Consider the following 20,622-nt stretch of genomic DNA (forward strand, 5'->3'; position numbering starts at 1 on the left):
TCCCTAAAAAAAAAAGGGGGGGGGGCTTGAAAATGTCTTTAAATGGGAAAACAACGACTATTAGTTGTCAAATCGACTTAAGAGCTATATAGCCAGTAACTAATAGTCTGATTTTGAGACCATTGTACCGAACGGTCGTACGTTTTTATGCTGCGCAAAGATTCAATCAGTTTATTTTTGGCTATAGCTAATACACATTGTCAATAACATACATAGAATTGAGAGCCAAAGTTGTTTTCCTTAATACTAATGAGATATGCACATTATACCGGAAATTCAACGTGATACGATCGACGTCAAAAGTGAAAGTGTTGACCTCTGGGAAAACCCACCAGTACTAGTACAAATTCAGGCGCTGCGCTTATTTGCAGTGTTGGTACCATAACCGGTGTATACTTTAGGCTTCATTGGGAAGAGAATTCGTTATTGAGACGTACATGTATTCTCTATTAATGAGTGCAGATATTGAGTTGGCCTGCAGATGTCATGTTTATTCAGCATCGTAGATATACATGATATAGTTTAAGTTTCCAGCAAACTTTTCATGAAAGTGGATCTCGTTGAAATAATTTAAACGGGATTCTGTGCAGGCTGAATTGCTTTCTCTAAGTTGTACCCGATTCGCACATATATGGCCGAGAAGCAGGAAGAAGAGGACGTTCCGGTCTCTTCACAAGGTTTGACATGTCCACTGTGTCTTGATATCTTCGACGATGCAACCCTCTTGACCTCTTGCGGACATACCTTCTGTCGAGCCTGTCTCAAGAAATATGACCTATCCCACCAGGATCTTGATCACATGGTCTGCCCTCTCTGCAGGACAGTGACGAAGTTTTCCGCCAACCGGGTCGACGATCTCCTCTCCAATGTGACGGTCAACGGACTCGTAGACGACTACCGTGCCAGGTCTGGAGGGGCCAGTGCCATCCAGGAGATGCGGCAAAAATGCACTGTCTGCAACCTTCAGATAGAAACCATCGCTTTCTGCATAACATGCAATCTATCCATGTGTGACCAATGCCGCGTTGGCCACAAACGACAGCAGATGTTCTTCGAAGGTCATGAGATCGTATCTATCCAGGATATCATTGAGGGAAATGTTACACCTAGTCGCCCCTCCGAGAAATGCTCCGTCCACAGACTAGAGAACAAAGATATGTTCTGTCAGGATTGTAAGATGCGCGTCTGTTTCAAGTGCGTCGTCATCGATCATCGAGATCACAAGATAAAATCACACAAGGACTTCGAAAAGGAAATGCAGGTTAAGGTACGTAGTCCAATGGCAGGTCATTCATGAACGGTCTAAAATATCTTGTTCACTCGAATATGAATTATTATTTACATATTACCCAAATGTACACCGTTGCCACATTAATTTATAACTTTTTTTTTCGCTTATCTCTTTTCGTGACAATATGATATATTCTTGATAGATATAAAGATTATATCATTTAGATTTTTACCCTGGCTTAAAGGTTGGGTGACATCTAATTATATTAAGTTGATTCCTGTTGATGTGCAGGGCTACATACAATGCATATTTTGTTTTCCAAACACCTAAATATATTTCATAGATTTCAAAATATTTTAAAACATTATGTTCTCAGACCTGCTAAGCTCCACCCTTGAAAATGTTTCAGATCTCATTCATCTTGTGACATCACCTGTTAATCATTATTGAGCTAACAAGAGACAGTCGTATGTAACTACCCCCATCATTGCACATTCTCACAAAGAATTGCATTCTATCTTACAATACATTCAAATTAACCTTTCTTTTCCTGGTGACGTCTGACATAGCAACTCATATGTTGGTATTGTAAACAGGTTATCAGCTCTGGTGAACCTACATATACCACTGTCTCTTGACTAATAATTGACAGATGATGTCACAAGATGAATGAGATCTGGAGCATTTTTGTAGGGTGGAGCTTAGCAGGTCTGAAAATATTATTTAAAAATGTTTAAAAACCTTTGAAATATATTTAGATATGCCCCCACTTTAAAGTGCCCCTTTTTACGTAGGAAGAGTGCCCCTATTACTTTAAATATTGTGCCCCTTTTATTTTGACACATGCCCCTCATATATGCCTTTGCAATAGGTTTCCATTTCTCATAAGTGCCCTTTTTAATCAGGTGCCAGATGTGCCCCTATTCATTTTTGATAAGTGACCGTGTCGCCTCTGATAATTGCCCTATTAAAATCTGGGAGGTGCCCTTTTTACATCTAAAACCTCTAATCTAAGACCTTACATTTGCATACTCTTATTTGACTATTTTATGTTGACAATATTATATGTACCATTCATTTATAGACCTTGAATTATTATACTACCATATTTTGTATTACTATGATGTATTGTGTATTTTACTTTGTTATACTTTGTTATTTAACTAATTTTTATATGATGTTTTTAAAACCAGGCCTAAGATGCTAAGCAGATTTACTTCTCATCTTGTGTACCTGTATAAATATGTTTGAATAAATAAATAAATAAACAAATAAATGTACTTTGACAAGTGCCCCTTTTCCTCATGATAAATGCCTTTTTTAAGAGCCCCTTCCCCTTCTCATAAATACCCATTTCCACCTATGAGAAGTGCCCCTTTTCATCTTTGGTAAATCACCCTTTTCAGGTACGAGAAGTTAATCCTTTTCACATCAGGTAAGTGCGCTCATCACCTCCGATAATTGCCCCTAATCAAATCTGAGAGATGCTCGTTTTACTTTGACAAGTGCCCCTTCCCCTCATAATAAGTGCTCTTTTCATCTCTGTCGAGTCTCCCTTTCCACCTCTTTTAACTGCCCCTTTTATTTTGACACGTTCCCCTTTTTCTTTTTTATAAAATAAATGCTCTTTTTCCTTCTTAGAAGTGCACCTTCACCTTTTCTTAATGACCCTTTTCACCTCTCATAAATGCTCCTATTAAAAGTCCCCCTTTTCTTTCAACAAGGGGGATGTGCCCCCCCCCCCCCCCCCTCTGAAGCTGATTTTTTTTTGTTTTTGATTTTTGAAACTGGATTCGTGCGATTTGGTTAATTCTTTAGGCAAAATTAAATGAAAGCCTTTTTAGGTTTTTGGGGGGGGGGGGAGATAACCCCCATCCACCGGGATCTCCGCCTCTGGTAACACATGTTGATTACTGCCTTGCCAAAGAAAATTGGCGCGTGCACGCCAGTGGCGTACGAAGGATTATTTTGAAGGGGGGTTAACATTTTTTAATCGGGCAGAAAATTTAGCAAAGCCTCAGCCAGCCGCTGAGCGAGGGGGGGGGGGGGGAGGGTGAGAGCACTTTTGTTTTGGCCCCAAAAATTTCGCAACGACTCAAAATGACTCAGGGGGGGGTAAGGTCACTTTGTGGGGTCACCCTTTGGCACAATTCCCCCCTTTTTTAAATTGAGGGGGGGGGGGGTCATCAAAAATCACACACAAACACAACATTGAGGGGGGTTCGACCCCCGCTGCGTACGCGCCTTGTGCACGCTAATTAACGGAACTAAGCTCATTAAGTTTGGGATTTCTCTTTACATTAAATAACGAGGATCTAGAAGTTTCGTTGTATAAAACAAATGATGCACGTTTCATTGCTCCTTGCGGAATCTATGAGTCTGTGCATACAGCCTCAACTCGAATGCGAATAGATCGTAAAATGAACACGTTCGTATGTACCATTAGTATAATTACTCCTGATTCCTGAACACATGTAGTTGGCATAATACTATCTTATAAATGATATGAGGACATTCGAAAATAAAGTTTTTTGTTGGAACTTTCACTGTTCAGTGTTATTTTACAAACAGATATAAGTTGGTTTATTCAGTTTGGATCCTCGTCGTCGTCTCTTTCTCCAGAGAAACCCTGTTCAGAAAAATGAAATAAATCCATAACTTGCAGATATTAATTATGCTACCTGTACTTCTTAAAGTGTAGTTTGACATATTGATAATGTTCTCTGCGCACCCCCCCCCCCCTCCACCCCACTCAATGTTATTAAGGGTACGCGTATGCAGGCGCGGATCCAGGGGACCGAGCGGGCCTTGCCCCCCCCCCCCGCAAACAAAAGAAAAAAGAGAGAGAGAGAGAAGAAAAGAAGGAGAGGGAAAGAGGAGAGAAAGGGAAAGAAAGAAGAGGAAGAAGAAAAGAGAAGGGGGAGGGAAAAGATCTTCTATGAAGGGCCCTAAGGCGAGCCCCTAGATGCTTATCTGACGATAATTTAAGGCATGAAACCCTGAGATTCTCGGGGCTCCACCCCATGGACCCCACGCCAATGCCAATGCCACAAATAAGGTATCAAGAATATGCTCATCTGACCGTAATTAAATGCCCACAACCCCTGAGCTTCCGGGGGCTCCGCCTCTCGACCCCAGGCCAAGTTGTGACTTGCCAGTGTCACGAATAAGGTATCAAAATATTCTCATCTTACCATAACTAAATGCCTATACCCCCTGAGCTTCAGGGGGCTCCGTCCCTCGACCCCCGCTGGGGCTTTGCCCTAGACCCCACGCCAATTTACGCTACGCTCTACCTGATCGTAAATACCTTAGCCTCCCCCACTCACCTTGTAAAACGTTCAGCAGGGCCTGCATATAAGAGTATGGGCGGCCGAGCGACTTCCGAAGTGGGGGGGGGGGGGGGGGGGGGGGGGAGGGGGCACCAATACAGAAGTGCACCTACAAAGGAAATCTCAAAGCGAAAATATACCATTATATGCTAGAGGATCAACCTTTTCTGATCGATTCCACAACGTTTCTTTCACAATGCCTCGCATGACCAGAACTGGTCTATACCTTTAATGATGAGATGAAAAGGGGACACTTATCAGGAAAGAAAAGAAGCATGCGCCAAAGTAAAAAAAGTAATTATCATCATTACTTCTTACACCCTTAAAAAGAGGCACTCACCAGAGATGAAAAAAGTCAGTCATGAGAATAGGAAATGGGTATTTGTCGACGGAAAAGGGGCCCCCATCAGATTTTGGTAGGGGCTTTTTTAAGATATCCTTATCAGAGGTGAAAAGAGGCACTTCTCGCATCTGAAAAGAGGCAATGAACAGAGAAGGGGCACTTATGAGAAGATAAAGGGGCTCTTTTCAATGGGAAACTTATCATTAAGAAAAGGAGCACTTATTAGAAAGGAAAAGGCACATGTGAAAATATAAGGTGCGCTTATCCGAGTTAAAATGGGGGTAGTCATAAAAGGGGAAGGGGCACTTCTTACAAAGAAAAGGGGCCCTTGTCAAAGTAAAAGAGGCACGTACCTCTCAGATTTCAATAAGACAATTATCAGAGGTGAAGGGGGCACTTATCAAAAGTGAAAATAGGCACTTCTCGTACCTAACTAGGGGCACTTACTAGAGATTGCAAAGGGCACTAATGAGAATGGGAAATAGACCCTTATTGCAAAGAAAAAAGGGGTACTTGTCGAAGGAAAGGGGCACGTGTCCAAATAAAAGTGGCACTTATCAGAGATGAAAAGGGGAAGAGGCACTTTTACAAATTAATAGGGGTACTTGTCAAAGTAAAAATGTTAAAAGGGGCACTTTAAAAAAAATTATGGGGCACTTTTCCTAAGTAAAAGGGGACCTCCCCAAGGGAGGCCCGCTCTGTGGGGGTTATGCGGATTTTTGTTTTGTTTTTGGCTCATTTGGCCCATTACGTATCAATATTTGGCTCGCATAATTTTAAATTCCCCCCCCCCCCAAGAAATCCTGGATCTGCACCTGCGCGTATGCATGTTCCCTCCCTTTGAAAGCAACCCATCTTAGTCCGGTGTGTAAAGTCAATAAGGGCCGATTTTTTGTGTATTACGAGCCGGACTTTGCTGCGTGAAAATTACCGGAGATTTGGGGAACATGAAAGCGGTCCCTCCGTTCCCGGAGTGGGGGGGGGGGGGGCGAGGTTCTCTTGTCAGCTGCCATGGTGAGTGCACTATTTACGATTGGGGTTTTCCGGTTATCCGGTAAATGAATGCAATTTATTCCATTGAACTTTATTTAAAAAAACTTCATACCATTATCATTACTTTCCATTTTTTTTCCATTTCTGTTCCCTTCGTTAATTCCTCTAAATGAGTACTAAGCAGGTCCTGTTGACGGAATATTTATTATTACAGATTTTTCAGTTAGGCTACCAGGTTGTGTTTCGGAAAGCCTAAAATTGTGAATATCAAAGGCTTATGCCGAAAGGATGGGTAGCGTCCCCGGAAATTTGAAAATCGCGCCAGCCGATATTTCGCTCAACCCTCCCCCCTCCCCCCCTTTCAGCAAAAAAAAAGAGATACATTTCTGGTCACAATAAAAATAAAAAAAAAATAAAAATTGTTTTGTCAGAGGGAGGGGGACAAGGCCCGCTCCCCCCCCCCCTTGAACCGGGCCTTGATTTCAGAATGTGATCAGAATTTCACATTCAAGTGAGAATCATTCTTTTTGCTTTCCTTCAACTTCCGTTCTTTAGGTGAGTGATCTTCTCCATCGTTGTAATGCAAAGAAGTCAGACCTGGAGAAGAACATTCAGAATGTGGAGACACATCGTGATGAAGCACATACTGCGCTACAGCTACTACGTGAAAATGTGGGCCTAGCCTGTCGTACCAAGGTCAAGCAACTAGAAGACAACCGACGTGTACTCATTGAGAAGATCGATGCTCTGGAACGTAGTTTTAATGAAGCCCTCAACGTTCTAAAGTCGAACGACCGACAGATGATCAAGAGCATTTGTAGTTCGGTAGATTTGGTGGATAATGACAGACTAGGTTGCCTTGAGACGGACAGTCTATCTGCTCACACATTCCTTTGCGAAGAGATCGATGGCTTGCTAAAGGAGGCTATTGATCAAACCTCTGCAGCAAACATAAAGGAGAAGGCAAAAAAGCAGAAGTTCAAGCCTGCAGATGACACCAGTCTTGACCTCGGGAATATCTCAGAAACAGTTCTAGGACAATTACCTCCTGGACAATCACCCCCCGGCCAATTACCAACGGGACGTTTTGTAAACCGCCCCCGTCCCGGAGGACAATTACCCACCTCCCCGAGGACAGGTACCCTCTTCCCAGTCTCCCTCCAAGTCTCTCTCCCGGTATACCCCCTTGGAAAACCCCCCCTCAGCTCCCTTTCCAGTCTGATCAACAAATGTCATGAATATGGACAATTACCGAATACCCTTCCCCAGTGACGGATCCAGGAAGAGCACGGGGGGCTTACAACCAAAAAAAAAACCTCCCCTCCTATAAGGTAACCCCCGAGGACAAGTACCCTCCCCCACCTCCCCCTCCAAGTAGGTAACCCCCGAGGACAAGTACCCTCACCCACCTCCCTCCTAGTAGGTTACCCCCGAAGACAAGTACCCTCCCCCACCTCCCCCTCATAGTAGGTTACCACCGAGGACAAGTACCCTCCCCCACCTCCCCCTCCTAGTAGGTAACCCCCGAAGACAAGTACCCTCCTCCACCTCCCAGTAGGTTACACCCGAGGACAAGGACCCTCCCCCACCTCCCCTTCCTAGTACGTTACACCCGAGGACAAGTACCCTTCCCACCTCCCCCTCCTAGTAGGTTACCCCCGAGGACAAGTACCCTCCCCCACCTCCCCCTCCTAGTAGGTTACCCCCGAGGACAAGTAGCCTCCCCACCTCCCCTCCTAGTAGGTTACCCCGAGGACAAGTACCCTCCCCACCTCCCCTCCTAGTAGGTTACCCCCGAGGACAAGTACCCTCCCCCACCTCCCCTCCTAGTACGTTACACCCGAGGACAAGTACCCTCCCCACCCCGAGGACAAGTACCATCCCCCACCTCCCCTCCTAATAGGTTACCCCGAGGACAAGTACCCTCCCCCACCTCCCCTTCCTAGTACGTTACACCCGAGGACAAGTAGCCTCCCCACCTCCCCCTCCTAGTAGGTTACCCCCGAGGACAAGTACCCTCCCCCACCTCCCCCTCCTAGTAGGTTACCCCCGAGGACAAGTACCCTCCCCCACCTCCCCTCCTAGTAGGTTACACCCGAGGGCAAGTATTTTCCCAGCCTCTCCCTCATAGTAGGTTACCCCCGAGGACAAGTACCCTACCCACCCCTCCTCCTAGTAGCTTACCCCTGGGGACAATTAACCTACCCCAACTCCCCTCCTAGCAGGTTACCCTCGGGGACAAGCACCCTCCCCAACTCCCTCCCAGTAGGTTACCCCGAGGACAAGTACCCTCCCCGTCCTCCCCCTCCTAACAGGTTACCCCCGAATGCAAGTACCCTCCCCCACCTCCCCTCCTAGTAGGTTACCACCGAGGACAAGTACCCTTCTCCACCTACCCCTCCTTGTAGGTTACACCCGAGGACAAGTACCCTTCCCCACCTTCCCTCCTAATAGGTTACCGTCGAGGACAAGTACCCTACCCCAACTCCCCTCCTAGTAGGTTACCCCCGAGGACAAGTATCCTCCCCACCTCCCCTCCTAGTAGGTTACCTCAGTGGACAATTACCCTCCCCCACCTCTTCCTCCTAACAGGTTACCCCCGAATTCAAGTACCCTCCCCCACCTCCCCTCCTAGTAGGTTACCTCCGAGGGCAAGTATCCTCCCCACCTACCCCTCCTAGTAGGTTACCCCCGAATTCAAGAACCCTCCCCCACCTCCCCTCCTAGTGGGTTACTCTCGAGGACATGTACCCCCCCCCACCTCCCCTCCTAGTAGCTTATCCCCGAGGGCATGTATCCTCCCCACCCCTCCTCCTAGTAGCTTACCCCCGAGGACAAGTACCCTCCCCCACCTCCCCTCCTTATAGGTTACCCCCAAGGACAAGTACCCTCCCCCACCTCCCCTCCTAACAGGTTACCCCCGAGGACAAGTACCCTACCCCAACTCCCCTCCTAGTAGGTTACCCCCGAGGACAAGTACCCTCCCCCACCTCCCCTCCTAGTAGGTTACCCCCGAGGACAAGTACCCTCCCCCACCTCCCCTCCTTGTAGGTTACCCCCGAGGACAAGTACCCTCCCCCACCACTTCCTCCTAACAGGTTACCCCCGAATGCAAGTACCCTCCCCCACCTCCCCTCCTAGTAGGTTACCCCCGAGGGCAAGTACCCTCCCCCACCTACCCCTCCTTGTAGGTTACCCCCGAGGACAAGTACCCTTCCCCACCTCTCCTCCTAGTAGGTTACCGCCGAGGACAAGTACCCTACCCCAACTCCCCTCCTAGTAGGTTACCCCCGAGGACAAGTATCCTCCCCCACCTCCCCTCCTAGTAGGTTACCCCCGAGGACAAGTACCCTTCCCCACCCCTCCTCCTAGTAGGTTACCCCCGAATGCAAGTATCCTCCCCACCTCCCCTCCTATTAGCATACCCTCGAGGACAAGTACCCTCCCCACCTTCCCTCCTAGTCTGCTCCTAGTAGGTTACCCCCGAGGACAAGTACCCTCCCCCACCCCCCCCCCCTTGCAGTAGGTTACCCCCGAGGACAAGTATCCTCCCCCACCTCCCCTCCTAGTAGGTTACCCCCGAGGACAACCGTTGGTTGCCCGATAAAGGTCGCGTAGCGTGGGCGCTGGTTAAAAAAAGGGGGAACCGAGAAAAACGCTTTTGAAGTTTTAACATCTACTTCAAGGGGTAAGAACGACAATGTTTCTATGTTCCATGTACCCAAAACTATTCTTAGAGAAGTTATTAACCTGATTTATTATGTTCTCAAATTAGTTTGCAAATATATCTTCCTTTTGCTAATACGTTTTGCTGGAACAAAAAAGCCCGAACGGGCTACCGACGTACCTTCCCCACCTCCGCCTCCTAGTAGGTTACCCCCGAGGTTATTACCCGCGATAGACAACGGGAAGACTACTGAAATTGTACATTTTCGTGGGGCGGCAAATGCAACCACGTTTCATTGGCATGCTAATAATTACATGTAAAATAATATACAGAATCAAATTTGACATATTGCCGACATTCACACTTGTTCCCGAACTCAAAATTAAAAAGAAACTTACGAAATTGTACAATCGATTCACTGACAAGTCTGCAATTTACAGCGTGTGTTAAAGATTTCACTTCGCGCGCAATAGTGTGCGATAGCATTCGGGCTGCACAGCCTCGTTCGCTATTATTTTTTTTGCACTGCATTGCACACGTGCAGAATCCATAATGGAAAGCATGGATTAATCGACATAATCGGGTTCCGACAACGAAAACGACATCGTAATTTTCTTTAAATGCACTTTAAATAAGAAAAGGAGTAACAATTTTTTGGAATGATATAATTTAAATGTAAAGTTTGGATCATAATGTAGTGTCATTCTTATTATTATAATGGACTTTATTATATATATTATTCTTCAAAAAAATGATTTGAATATGCTAAAATTTAAAAGAAGCTGTTATATATAAAATCTGCTGCTATATGTAGTTTTCATTGGCATATGAACTTTCATTTTTAAGTAGTTCTGATTATATAAATATATCATAAAGCACTTTGAAAACCATTTAGAAACGTTATCCTGTGTCGATCACTATGATGTTTTGCTAACTTACTACCTGCATAATGTGACAAGCTTGGATATACCATGCAAACATTGTCTCAGTATGCTCTTATCTTCCACTTTACAAAGAAAGGAAGCATTTCGGAACTTGATTATAAGATCATTCAAAAGACCAAATATAATGTGAGATGTTGTTGTTTCGAAGAACTCAATATGTGTGCATCTCAGTATTTTATAACCATCATAATAGTCATAGTAGGTTTTCTTTTCCTGAAATTAAAGTTCATGTATTAACATGGAGATTTTTCTTTAAATTATGATCATCAATCATAAAACAAGCACTTTGTTTTGTTTTAATTTTTTCTTCTATAGAAAATTCTCAATTTTATCAAGTAAAGAATTTTCATATTGGAGTCATAAAAACCCATGAATAAAAAATTGCGATGTACCTGTTTACATTTGATGTACTATCATGAAGTACATGTGCATCATTAGAGGTTAAAAAAAAGATGAACGAACCAAAATCATGGGTCAAAATGTTTATTTCGTTCTTCCATGTACTTTGGAAGAAATCCCCAAATGACACTGGTGAAATGCATCTTTGGCTTTGGCTTTGATATTGATGAATAATAAAAACTTCTGTTTGTTTTTTTATTTAGAAATGAGTGTGCATGTAAAGTGGCATAGGTTGGGTCCAGCCGTTGATTGGAACTGGTGTTACAATATAGATAAACTGTTGGAGAATTACAAGACAATGGAGCGAGGGGAGGGTGTCATATTATGTGCATGCTGTTGCCTGACCCTCTTCTATTTTCTATCTTTTACTATCTTTCACTGTTAATTTTCTCACGTTTTTCTCACATTTTTAGCTTTTCAATATGGGTAAGGAAGAGGAGGGGTATATTTGCATGAGCCCTTCCATTTCGCATGTACATGTAATGCTACGCCATTGTGGATTGTATATTGAACTGTAGTTGCATATGTATTGGAATTAAGGTACTTTGTAATTTTGTATGGTTTTTGATTTTCTCCAAATAAATTGGCTAATCCATAGTGTGTACATTGCAGAATGATTTGGAGGATGATTATTTTATCTTTGTAACCACTGGCATAGATGCGGTGGAATGGGGAATATTCCTCTTCCCTCTTGATAAGCAACATTTCAAAAAGATCAGAGGAACACAAAAAAAAATGCAAAGAAAAGTAAGATAATAGGACCAGCACTCATACTGAACAGGAAATATGCTATGCATCTGGTTGCGATGTACATATTGAATTTAATTGCTGAGGGAAAATAATGCAAAGTGATAATCTTTTTTGAACAGATGATTCTGCATTTATCGAAAAATCAAATACAAAAATATTCAAATAACAATGATAGTATAATTAAATTATACTTGAGTTATATAAACGTGATAACTGGAATACACACACACACACACGCACACACACAACTGCATGTATATAAATGAAAACTTGAAAGTATGGCAGTAAATCAAAGAATCAAGATAAATGAAGAGACCCACTATCATAAGCATTATAGCAGCAAGAGAGAGAGAGAGGGAGTTGGAGAGAGAGAAGGAGAGAGAGAGAGAGAGAGAGAGAGAGAGAGGGGGGTAGTGTGTGCATGCCAGGTGTGTGCAGGTAAAGTAAGTGTTCGATTCGTTTTGATCATGAACTAGTCATCTTAAATTAAGTTATATAAACGATTAAAAACGTTAAGACCCTTGCGAAGTCACTTGAAGAAATTGGATCTCTAGTCACTATGAACATGACTGACAAAGAAAGCGGACAAAATATACAATATACATATACTGCTATTATGTAAAAATATGTAGAACAGGTGTCACATGCATATTCACTTGTTACATAATAGCAGTGAAGGGATGTTCCTTTGTCTACCTGAATAGTTAATTACCATTACATCTAATCAGATAAATAGCAGCGAAGACTCTCAAGAAATCCATTCAGGGGAGGGGTATATAATGATATATGTATACATGAATGTATGTTCAAAGTGACCTATTACACTGTGCCTAATTCATGTGAAGTTATATAGATATGACACTGCACAAAAATCATGATTAGTTTGTTTGCCTCTATCCTTCAAATAGTAAAGATGATGATGAGTACGTGTTTGTTCGGAAAAGGGAATGAAGAGAGAAAAAAGGGGGAGAGAAAGATTAGAGAGAGGGAGGAAGAGATTGTGATTTGGGAGAGAGAGAGAGAGAGGAGAGCGAGGAAGGGTAGGGGGAGTGAGGGGAAGAGAAATGAAAGACACAGAGAGAGAGCGTGATAAACAAGTAGACAAGAGGGAGAAGGGAAGGGGGAAAGAATAATGAAGAGAAAGGGTGCACAGAGATAGAGAAGACAGATGAAGAGGAAATTGGTAAGGGGATGCAGAGAGAGAGAAATAGGGAAAGAGGGGAGAGATTGGAAGAGAAGAAAATAGAGCAGAATGAAGGAGGGAGATTAAAGGTGATACAAAGTTTTGGGAAATTTTGAGAATTGGCTGGATAATGATTCTTTACAATTTTGATATATTTGGATGCCCCTGTGGATGTGTTATAAGCACTAGAAAATTTACCCCCTAAAACACTTCTGCTTTCGAGAAAAATTGAATATAAAAATTATCGGTGCTCCCGGTAAATTTTGATAAATTTCAAATAGCACTTACGGCCATACAATGGTAACTGCAACCATGAAAATCTCAGAAAATGGGAGTAGTCAATCGGTCGATTTTAGTCAAGAAATATTGTTTTAATTGTCTTAATTAATATATTGACCTTGAGAGGGAGCTATACAACATAAAGAGTGTATTATTTACAATTTCATAACTTTAGACTCGATTTCAACCGCGAAAACGATCACTGAATATTGTAGGATCGTATATGCTTCTAGTATGTTCATTTGAACCAAATTCATGACCCCATACCAGAACTTTGTTTTCCCTTTAATAAAAAGTGAAGAGAGAGAGAGACAGGGGAGATAGAAATGTTGAAAAGAGAGGGTGAGAAGGAGGGAGATGAAGAGAAAGGGAACAAATATATAAAGAAGACGAGGGAAGAGAGAAATAAAAGGAGATATACTGGTAAAGGGGATGGAGAAAGAAATAAAGAGATAGAGTGGAGGAGATTTGGAGTTGGAAGAAAGACAGGAGCATGAGGGTGGGCGGGAGGCGCATTTTTTTTTACACACAACTGTTTAGCCACTTCAGTCAAATATACTGTGCAAACGACTAGAGACAGAGTCTAGCATTACCCTTAGCAGTTTTGTTGCATTGCTGGAGCTGTACATGTACATACTCGTTATTTGTTTCGGGTTAAATATATCCCCTCTTCTCTTTCATTGTGTATTTCTTTTGTTCTCCTTCAATCTATCCTCTTCTCTTTTGTCATGTATTTCTTTCTTTTTTTCTTCAATCTATTTCTCCTTCGTTATATATTTCTTTGTTTTTCCTTCTATCCCCCAGTTTCGTTATGTATTTCTTTTGTTCTCATTTATTCTAACCTCTTCTCTTTTGTTTTATGTATTTCTTTGTTTCTCCTTCAATCTATCCTTTTCTCCTTCGTCATCTATTTCTTTGTTTTAATCTGATAGATTCCCTTTCTCCTATATATACTTTATGTATTTCCCTGTTTTTCCTTAGTCTAGACAGGGATATGTGAGTCACATATCCCTGGTCTAGATCTATGATCCTCTTAGCTCTTCAATTATATATTTCTATATGTTCTTCCTTTGACTTATCCTCTTCTCTTTCCTTATGTATTTCCTTGTTTTTCCTTCTCCATATCGTCTCCACTATCCTTGTTTTCCCCCTTTCTGTCATCTTCCCTTCCCTGGGTGTAGTGCTTGCACATAATATAGTGCGCTGACGACTTAGACTCTTTCACCAGAGCACTTCTTGGAATTTTTTCGCGAAAATGGCTAAACAGTTGTGTAAAAAAAATATGCGCGGGCGGGAGGGGGAGAGATACTGGAAGACGGAGGAAAATAGAAGTAGGGAAGTATCAGCGCCTCTTTTCATGGGGAGGAGTATACACTAATTTTTATTTGATGATTTATCATACTATTCCTGATCATGGGACGTTATTGATTTTATGACACTGCACGAAACTCGTTTGGTAATTATTTTCTGTAGAGGATATTTGTAAAGATAAAGAGAGAGAGAGAGAGAGAGAGAGAGAGAGAGAGAGAGAGAGAGAGAGAGGGGGGTGGGATCGAGGGAGAAAGAAGAGAGAGATGGAAACTTGGTCCAAACACATTGTTAATATACAAGGAGAAAGAGACACATGTACGTCATTACCAATACATCGAAGATAAAACAGAGAGAGAGAGAGAGAAACAGCACAATAAAGATATATCGGGCAGAAGACAAGAGTCTTAAGGACAAACACGCTGCGATCCTGGATTAACCAATTTATTTTAACTACATCGAAACAAACATTCACTTAGTTCAAGTTCAAGTTCAAGTTCAATGTTATTGATCATGCATAGTTACAAGGCATAAAATTCGTTTTCCGGCTGTTTCTTCAATCTATATAACATCAACTAACATACACTATCAATTTATACAAAATACAAAATCAGGAATAAATACAACACACAATATACATGAGTACAAAATGGTATAGATAAAGAAATTGATGGTATATATGCATTTCTGTCCATGAACAAAACGAATGTCCCTTCTCATTTCATTCGCCATTAACCGTTTTCCGGTGCTGCATTTCAGACTAAAAATTTGTTTTGCTAACTGGAGGCACAAGTATTTTCTAATTAACACGAAGTAATTCTGTCGATAGATATGATATAATATCATAATGAGGCCCATGCAGGCGCGTACGCAGGGGAGGGGGGGGGTGGGGTTAACCCCCCTTGAGTTTTTGTTATGTGTATGATTTTCAGGTGAACCCCCCCCCCCCCCTTTTGATTTTTGATTTTGATTTGATTTTTAATATTAATAAATAAAAAAAATAAATAAAAAACCAATAGATGACCTAAAAAAGATGACCTTACCTCCCCCCCCCCCCCCACCCAACGGAACGAAATGTCGATCGGTCAAATTTTTCAAATTTCGGGACCAAAACAAAAAAAATATGTCCCCTCCCCCCCCCCCCCCCCCCCCCCCCCCCCCCCCCCCCCGCTTATTCATCGGCTGGCTGAGTCGTTGCGAAATTGTTGGGACCAAAACAAAAAAAATGTCCTCTTACGGATTGGGCCCCTCCCCTGCCGCCGGCTGGATCCGCCCCTGCATGCATACCCAAGTCATATGGAAGCAACAAACCCCAGATGAACAACAAACACATTACCGCTTATTTTTTAAAAAGTCAGTCGATTTGGAGTCGATTTGGCGGTGAGACTGAGGTACGTGTATCACAAAACAATGTTCGCTATATTTCAACAAGTTCTAAATATTGATGGCTCTGATTATCCTGGTCTTTATACAGTGCGTCCCAGAAAAAAACGAAACCGAGAATTATCGATGTTTTATCATAACTTAATCACATAATTAATAAATGACACACATTTGTAAAGCTTAGATCCCCCTCTTTCATGTGATGCAACTCATATGATGCATATTTCATGCATGAGTGATTTAAAACATTTCGTAGAGAGGAAACTAAAAAGTAATTTTTAGGGCGGTATCTGAATTTCAAAGAAAGAAAAAAAATCACATTTCTAGAAAGTTCATTTTCTGCCCTTTATATAACTAATAGTCTAATTTTCAGACCATTGTACCAAACGGTCGTACGTTTTATGCTGTGCAAAGATTAAATCAGTTTATTTTTAGGCCATTACAAGAAGTGGGTTAATGATGTAGATATATACTCATATACCCTTTTCACACTTTTTATGTATGTTAATTACCAAAGAAGAAAAAAGGCCAGTCAGTCACTCAATAGTGTCTGACAGTGAAGTGTAGCAAGTAAACGGGTTTCCTTGCATAATTTGAATATTAGGACACTGCTAACGTTTAAACTTCACAGATATGACATAAATGGCATATTCATAATTCCTGCCTAGTTCTACAGAATTTGATGTTGGCTGCAAAAGGGAAATAATATCTTTAAGCCTGCAGATATCCCCATTCCTATAAGCCTATATAAGGCAAGGATATCTGAATAATCTGAATATTACGCGTTGCTTATCGTGTCTCTGTTGGTCAGATACGTACGCTATTTCAAATTCCAAGTTTATTTTGTTTCACATTTCACAAAAAAGAATTCACATTATTGACAAAATTAGAACACAATATGAAATATACTAAAAGTATCACATTATATAATCAATTCTTGGGAAAGACGTCCAAATTAATTGTATCGAATAGTAGGTTATACAGGGTGAAATGTGAGGAACCTATTGAAGAGCTCAGCTCATCAATAACACATTGTCAATAACATGCATAGAATTAAGAGCCAAAGTTGGTTTCCTGTATACTAATGAGATGCACATTATAGCGGAAATTCAACGGGATACGATCGACGTCAAAGGTGAAAGTGTTGACCTCTGGGAAAACCCACCAGTACTAGTAAAAATTCAGGACGCGGCGCTTATTTGCAGTGTTGGTATCATAACCGGTGTATACTTTAGGCTTCATTGGGAAGAGAACTCGTTATTGTGACGTACATGTATTCTCTATTAATGAGTGCAGATATTGAGTTGGCCTGCAGATGTCATGTTTATTCAGCATCGTAGATATACATAATATATTTTAAGTTTACAGCAAACTTTTCATGAAAGTGGATCTTGTTGAAATCATTTAAACGGGATTCTGTGCAGGCTTAATTGCTTTCTCTAATTTGTACTCGATTCGCACATCACATCCATGGCCGAGAAGCAGGAGGGAGAGGACGTTCCGGTCTCTTCACAAGGCTTGACATGTCCACTGTGTCTTGATATCTTCGACGATGCAACCCTCTTGACCTGCGGACATACCTTCTGTCGAACCTGTCTCAGGAAATACGACCTATCCCACCAGGATCTTGATCACATGGTCTGCCCTCTCTGCAGGACAGTGACAAAGTTGTCCGCAAACCGGGTCGACGATCTCCTCACCAATGTGACGGTCAACGGACTCGTAGACGACTACCATGATGCCAGTTCTGGAGGGGCAAATGCCATCCTGAAGATGCGGCAAAAGTGCACTGTCTGCAATCTCCAGGTAGAGCCCATCGCTTTTTGCACTACATGCAATGTATCCATGTGTGACCAATGCCACGTTGGCCACAAACGGCTGCAGATGTTCTTCGAAGGTCATGAGATCGTATCTATCCAGGATATCATTGAGGGAAATGTTACACCTAGTCGCCCCTCCGAGAAATGCTCCGTCCACAGACTAGAGAACAAAGATATGTTCTGTCAGGATTGTAAGATGCGCGTCTGTTTCAAGTGCGTCGTCATCGATCATCGAGATCACAAGATAAAATCACACAAGGACTTCGAAAAGGAAATGCAGGTTAAGGTACGTAGTCCAATGGCAGGTCATTCATGAACGGTCTAAAATATCTTGTTCACTCGAATATGAATTATCATTTGCACATTACCCAAATGTACACCGTTGCCAGATAAATAAATAATATTTTTTTCTTACCTCTTTTCGTGACAATATGATATATTCTTGATAGATATTATATATTTTCAGAACTGTATTTGATCATAGAGATGGATTTAAAAGGGTCTAGGGGGATATGAAATTTATCTATAATTTTTTTTTAATCATATCATCTCAATCATAATATGGAAAGGATTAGAATAAATACTCCAACTATATGGGCAACAGTGAATGCTGTCTAAAAAAACATGATCCCTAATGTATCCAACCTTAATAATAATGAAAATAATCTGTACTTGTAAAGCGCGCATCTCACAAATATGATATGACGTCTCTTTGCGCTTCCAACGGATTTTGGATATCATTACCCTGGCTTTAGCTCCAGCAACCGTAGCGGCCAGTGCCTTCACGGAATAAATCCTACCAGGTACTTATTAACTATACACCTGGGACGGGTTTAATAAATGTTTATTAATGCCTTGCCAAAGAATATATACATATCTTTTTGGATATATGTATTTTTGTAGGATTTTTTTTGGATATATTTTTTAATATAAAAAAAAAGTATCTTTAGATGTAATATACACGCTCGTACACTTCTTTAATCCTTAGCACATTGAACATAATCCTGTGAATTTATTAACACACATTATTATACAGATATATAAGTAGGTTTATTCTGTTGGGATCCTAATCGTCATCTTTGTTGATTTGTCTCCCTCTATTTTGTAATTCACCAAGCATACCAAGTGCTAGTTTCATTGCTGACGGATCAAGCATGTTCAGTTTAAAGAAATAGATGAAATAATCCAATAAAGCAATATATTAATAAATCGTAGATGGTTGATTATGTTACTTGCAGGTTTTCGGTAAATGAATGAAAGTCATGCCATTTCACTTGATTAAAAAACAACTTAATTCAACTATTACCACTTTCTTTCTTTTTTCTTTTTTCTGTACATCTTTCATAAATTCCTTTAAACAATTTTAAGCCACATTTTTGACAGAAGCATTTTAATTATTTGACAGATTTTTGCAGTAGGGCTACCAAATTGTGATCCGGAAAACCTCCAATCGGGAATATTAAAGGCCTTGTCAGATTTGCCGCAAACATGCTGCTACGGGGTTCCTTTAACATGTAAATGAATGGCAAATGCGCGCGACAATGGACTTGCGCGTAATCACCAAGTACTGTGTTATAAGAAACAGAAACGTGTAGCTTATTACACTTTACTTCATCATTAACAAAAAAAAATACGCCGAGGTTTTGCACGCCATATCTTAACGATCCTTAATTTACTATGGTGATTAAAGAATGTGATCAGAATTTCACATTCAAGTGAGAATCATTCTTTTTGCTTCCCTTCAACTTCCGTTCTTCAGGTGAGCGATCTTCTCCATCGTTGTAAAGCCAAGAAATCAGAACTGGAGAAGAACATTCAGACTGTGGAGACACATCGTCATGAAGCACACAGTGTTCTTCAGCTATTACGTGATGATGTCAGTCAAGCCTGTCGTACCAAAGTCAAACAACTAGAAGACAACAGAGGTGTACTCGTTGAGAAGATCGATGTTCTGGAGCGTAGTTTTGATGAAGCCCTCAATGGTCTGAAATCGAATGACCGACAAATGATCAAGAGCATTTGTAGTTCGGTAGATTTGGTGGCTAATGACAGACTAGGATGTCTTGAGACGGACAGTCTGGTTGCTCACACATTCCTTTGCGAAGAGATCGATGGCTTGCTGAAGGAGGTTATTGATCAAACTTCAGCAGCAACCATTAGGGAGAAGGCACAGAAGCAGAGGTTCAAGCCTGCAGCTGACACCAGTCTTGACCTCGGGAATATCACAGAAACGGTTCGAGGACAATTACCCCCTGGCCAATTACCAACGGCACGTTTAACCCCAAACGCCAATTACCTCCCGGAAAATTGCCCCCGACAACTATTATCCTCGGACGCAACCTCTAGGACAATCACCCACACGGTTCAAACCCAGCAAAATTACTATCTATTTGGTCCACGTCAATCATTTGTACCCCGAACCGGTAGCCCAATCACCTCGGACGCAACCTCTAGGACAATCACCCACACGGTTCAAACCCAGCAAAATTACTATCTATTTGGTCCACGTCAATCATTTGTACCCCGAACCGGTAGCCCAATCCCCTACCAAGGAACAAATCCTTTCCAACATATTCAGCCTTCCAAAATTACCACCCATGGACAACCACCCCCTTGGACAAGCACCCCCCCAAGGTTCAAATCCCCCCCAAAATGACCATCTATCTAGTCCCGGTCCAAATTTAGGCCGAACCGGTAGCTCAATCACCAACCAACAAATAATTCCTTCCCAACTAAATCAGTCTAATACAATCACCCACACGGTTCAAACCCCGAAAAATTACTCTAGTCCATGTCAATTACTAGTACCCCGTAGCTTTTACCCCTGAAGGACAACCACCCCTTGGACAAGCACCTCCCAAGGTTCAAATCCCCCCAAAATGACTATCTAGTCCAAGTCCAAATTTAGGCCGAACTGGAAGCTCAATCACCTACTAAGGAACAACTCCTTCCCAACTAAATCAGTTTTGGACATTCACCCCCAAGGTTAA

The 20,622-nt window shown here is 41.9% G+C and overlaps 2 protein-coding genes across 2 annotated transcripts; both read left to right on the forward strand.

Annotated features, from left to right (window-relative positions):
• The first annotated feature begins 631 nt into the window (after positions 1-631).
• Positions 632-9,225, forward strand: LOC115925069 (arp2/3 complex-activating protein rickA-like). Its single transcript, XM_030988220.1, has 7 exons — positions 632-1,267; positions 6,455-6,928; positions 7,417-7,546; positions 8,034-8,227; positions 8,492-8,554; positions 8,951-9,010; positions 9,091-9,225. The coding sequence occupies exons 1-7, from the start codon at positions 632-634 to the stop codon at positions 9,223-9,225; spliced, it is 1,692 nt and encodes a 563-aa protein (XP_030844080.1).
• A 7,812-nt stretch (positions 9,226-17,037) lies between these two features.
• On the forward strand, positions 17,038-20,622 carry LOC115925053 (E3 ubiquitin-protein ligase Midline-1-like). The gene is made up of 2 exons (XM_030988207.1): positions 17,038-17,918; positions 19,392-20,622. Exons 1-2 carry the CDS (start codon positions 17,283-17,285, stop codon positions 20,286-20,288), a joined length of 1,533 nt encoding a protein of 510 aa, XP_030844067.1. The 5' UTR covers positions 17,038-17,282; the 3' UTR covers positions 20,289-20,622.

Source organism: Strongylocentrotus purpuratus, unplaced genomic scaffold, assembly GCF_000002235.5.
Source record: "Strongylocentrotus purpuratus isolate Spur 01 unplaced genomic scaffold, Spur_5.0 spur5_scaffold_17, whole genome shotgun sequence".
NCBI classification, from domain to species: Eukaryota; Metazoa; Echinodermata; class Echinoidea; order Camarodonta; family Strongylocentrotidae; genus Strongylocentrotus; species Strongylocentrotus purpuratus.

Bases quoted from the DNA above. Each gene is read 5' to 3' on its own strand.
- LOC115925069 (XM_030988220.1), top strand. From the start codon at position 632: ATGGCCGAGAAGCAGGAAGAAGAGGACGTTCCGGTCTCTTCACAAGGT. The intron at 1,268-6,454 runs GTACGTAGTCCA...TCCGTTCTTTAG, and splicing joins AAAAGGAAATGCAGGTTAAG to GTGAGTGATCTTCTCCATCG. The intron at 8,555-8,950 runs GTATCCTCCCCA...CCCTCCTTGTAG, and splicing joins TAGGTTACCTCCGAGGGCAA to GTTACCCCCGAGGACAAGTA.
- LOC115925053 (XM_030988207.1), top strand. From the start codon at position 17,283: ATGGCCGAGAAGCAGGAGGGAGAGGACGTTCCGGTCTCTTCACAAGGC. The intron at 17,919-19,391 runs GTACGTAGTCCA...TCCGTTCTTCAG, and splicing joins AAAAGGAAATGCAGGTTAAG to GTGAGCGATCTTCTCCATCG.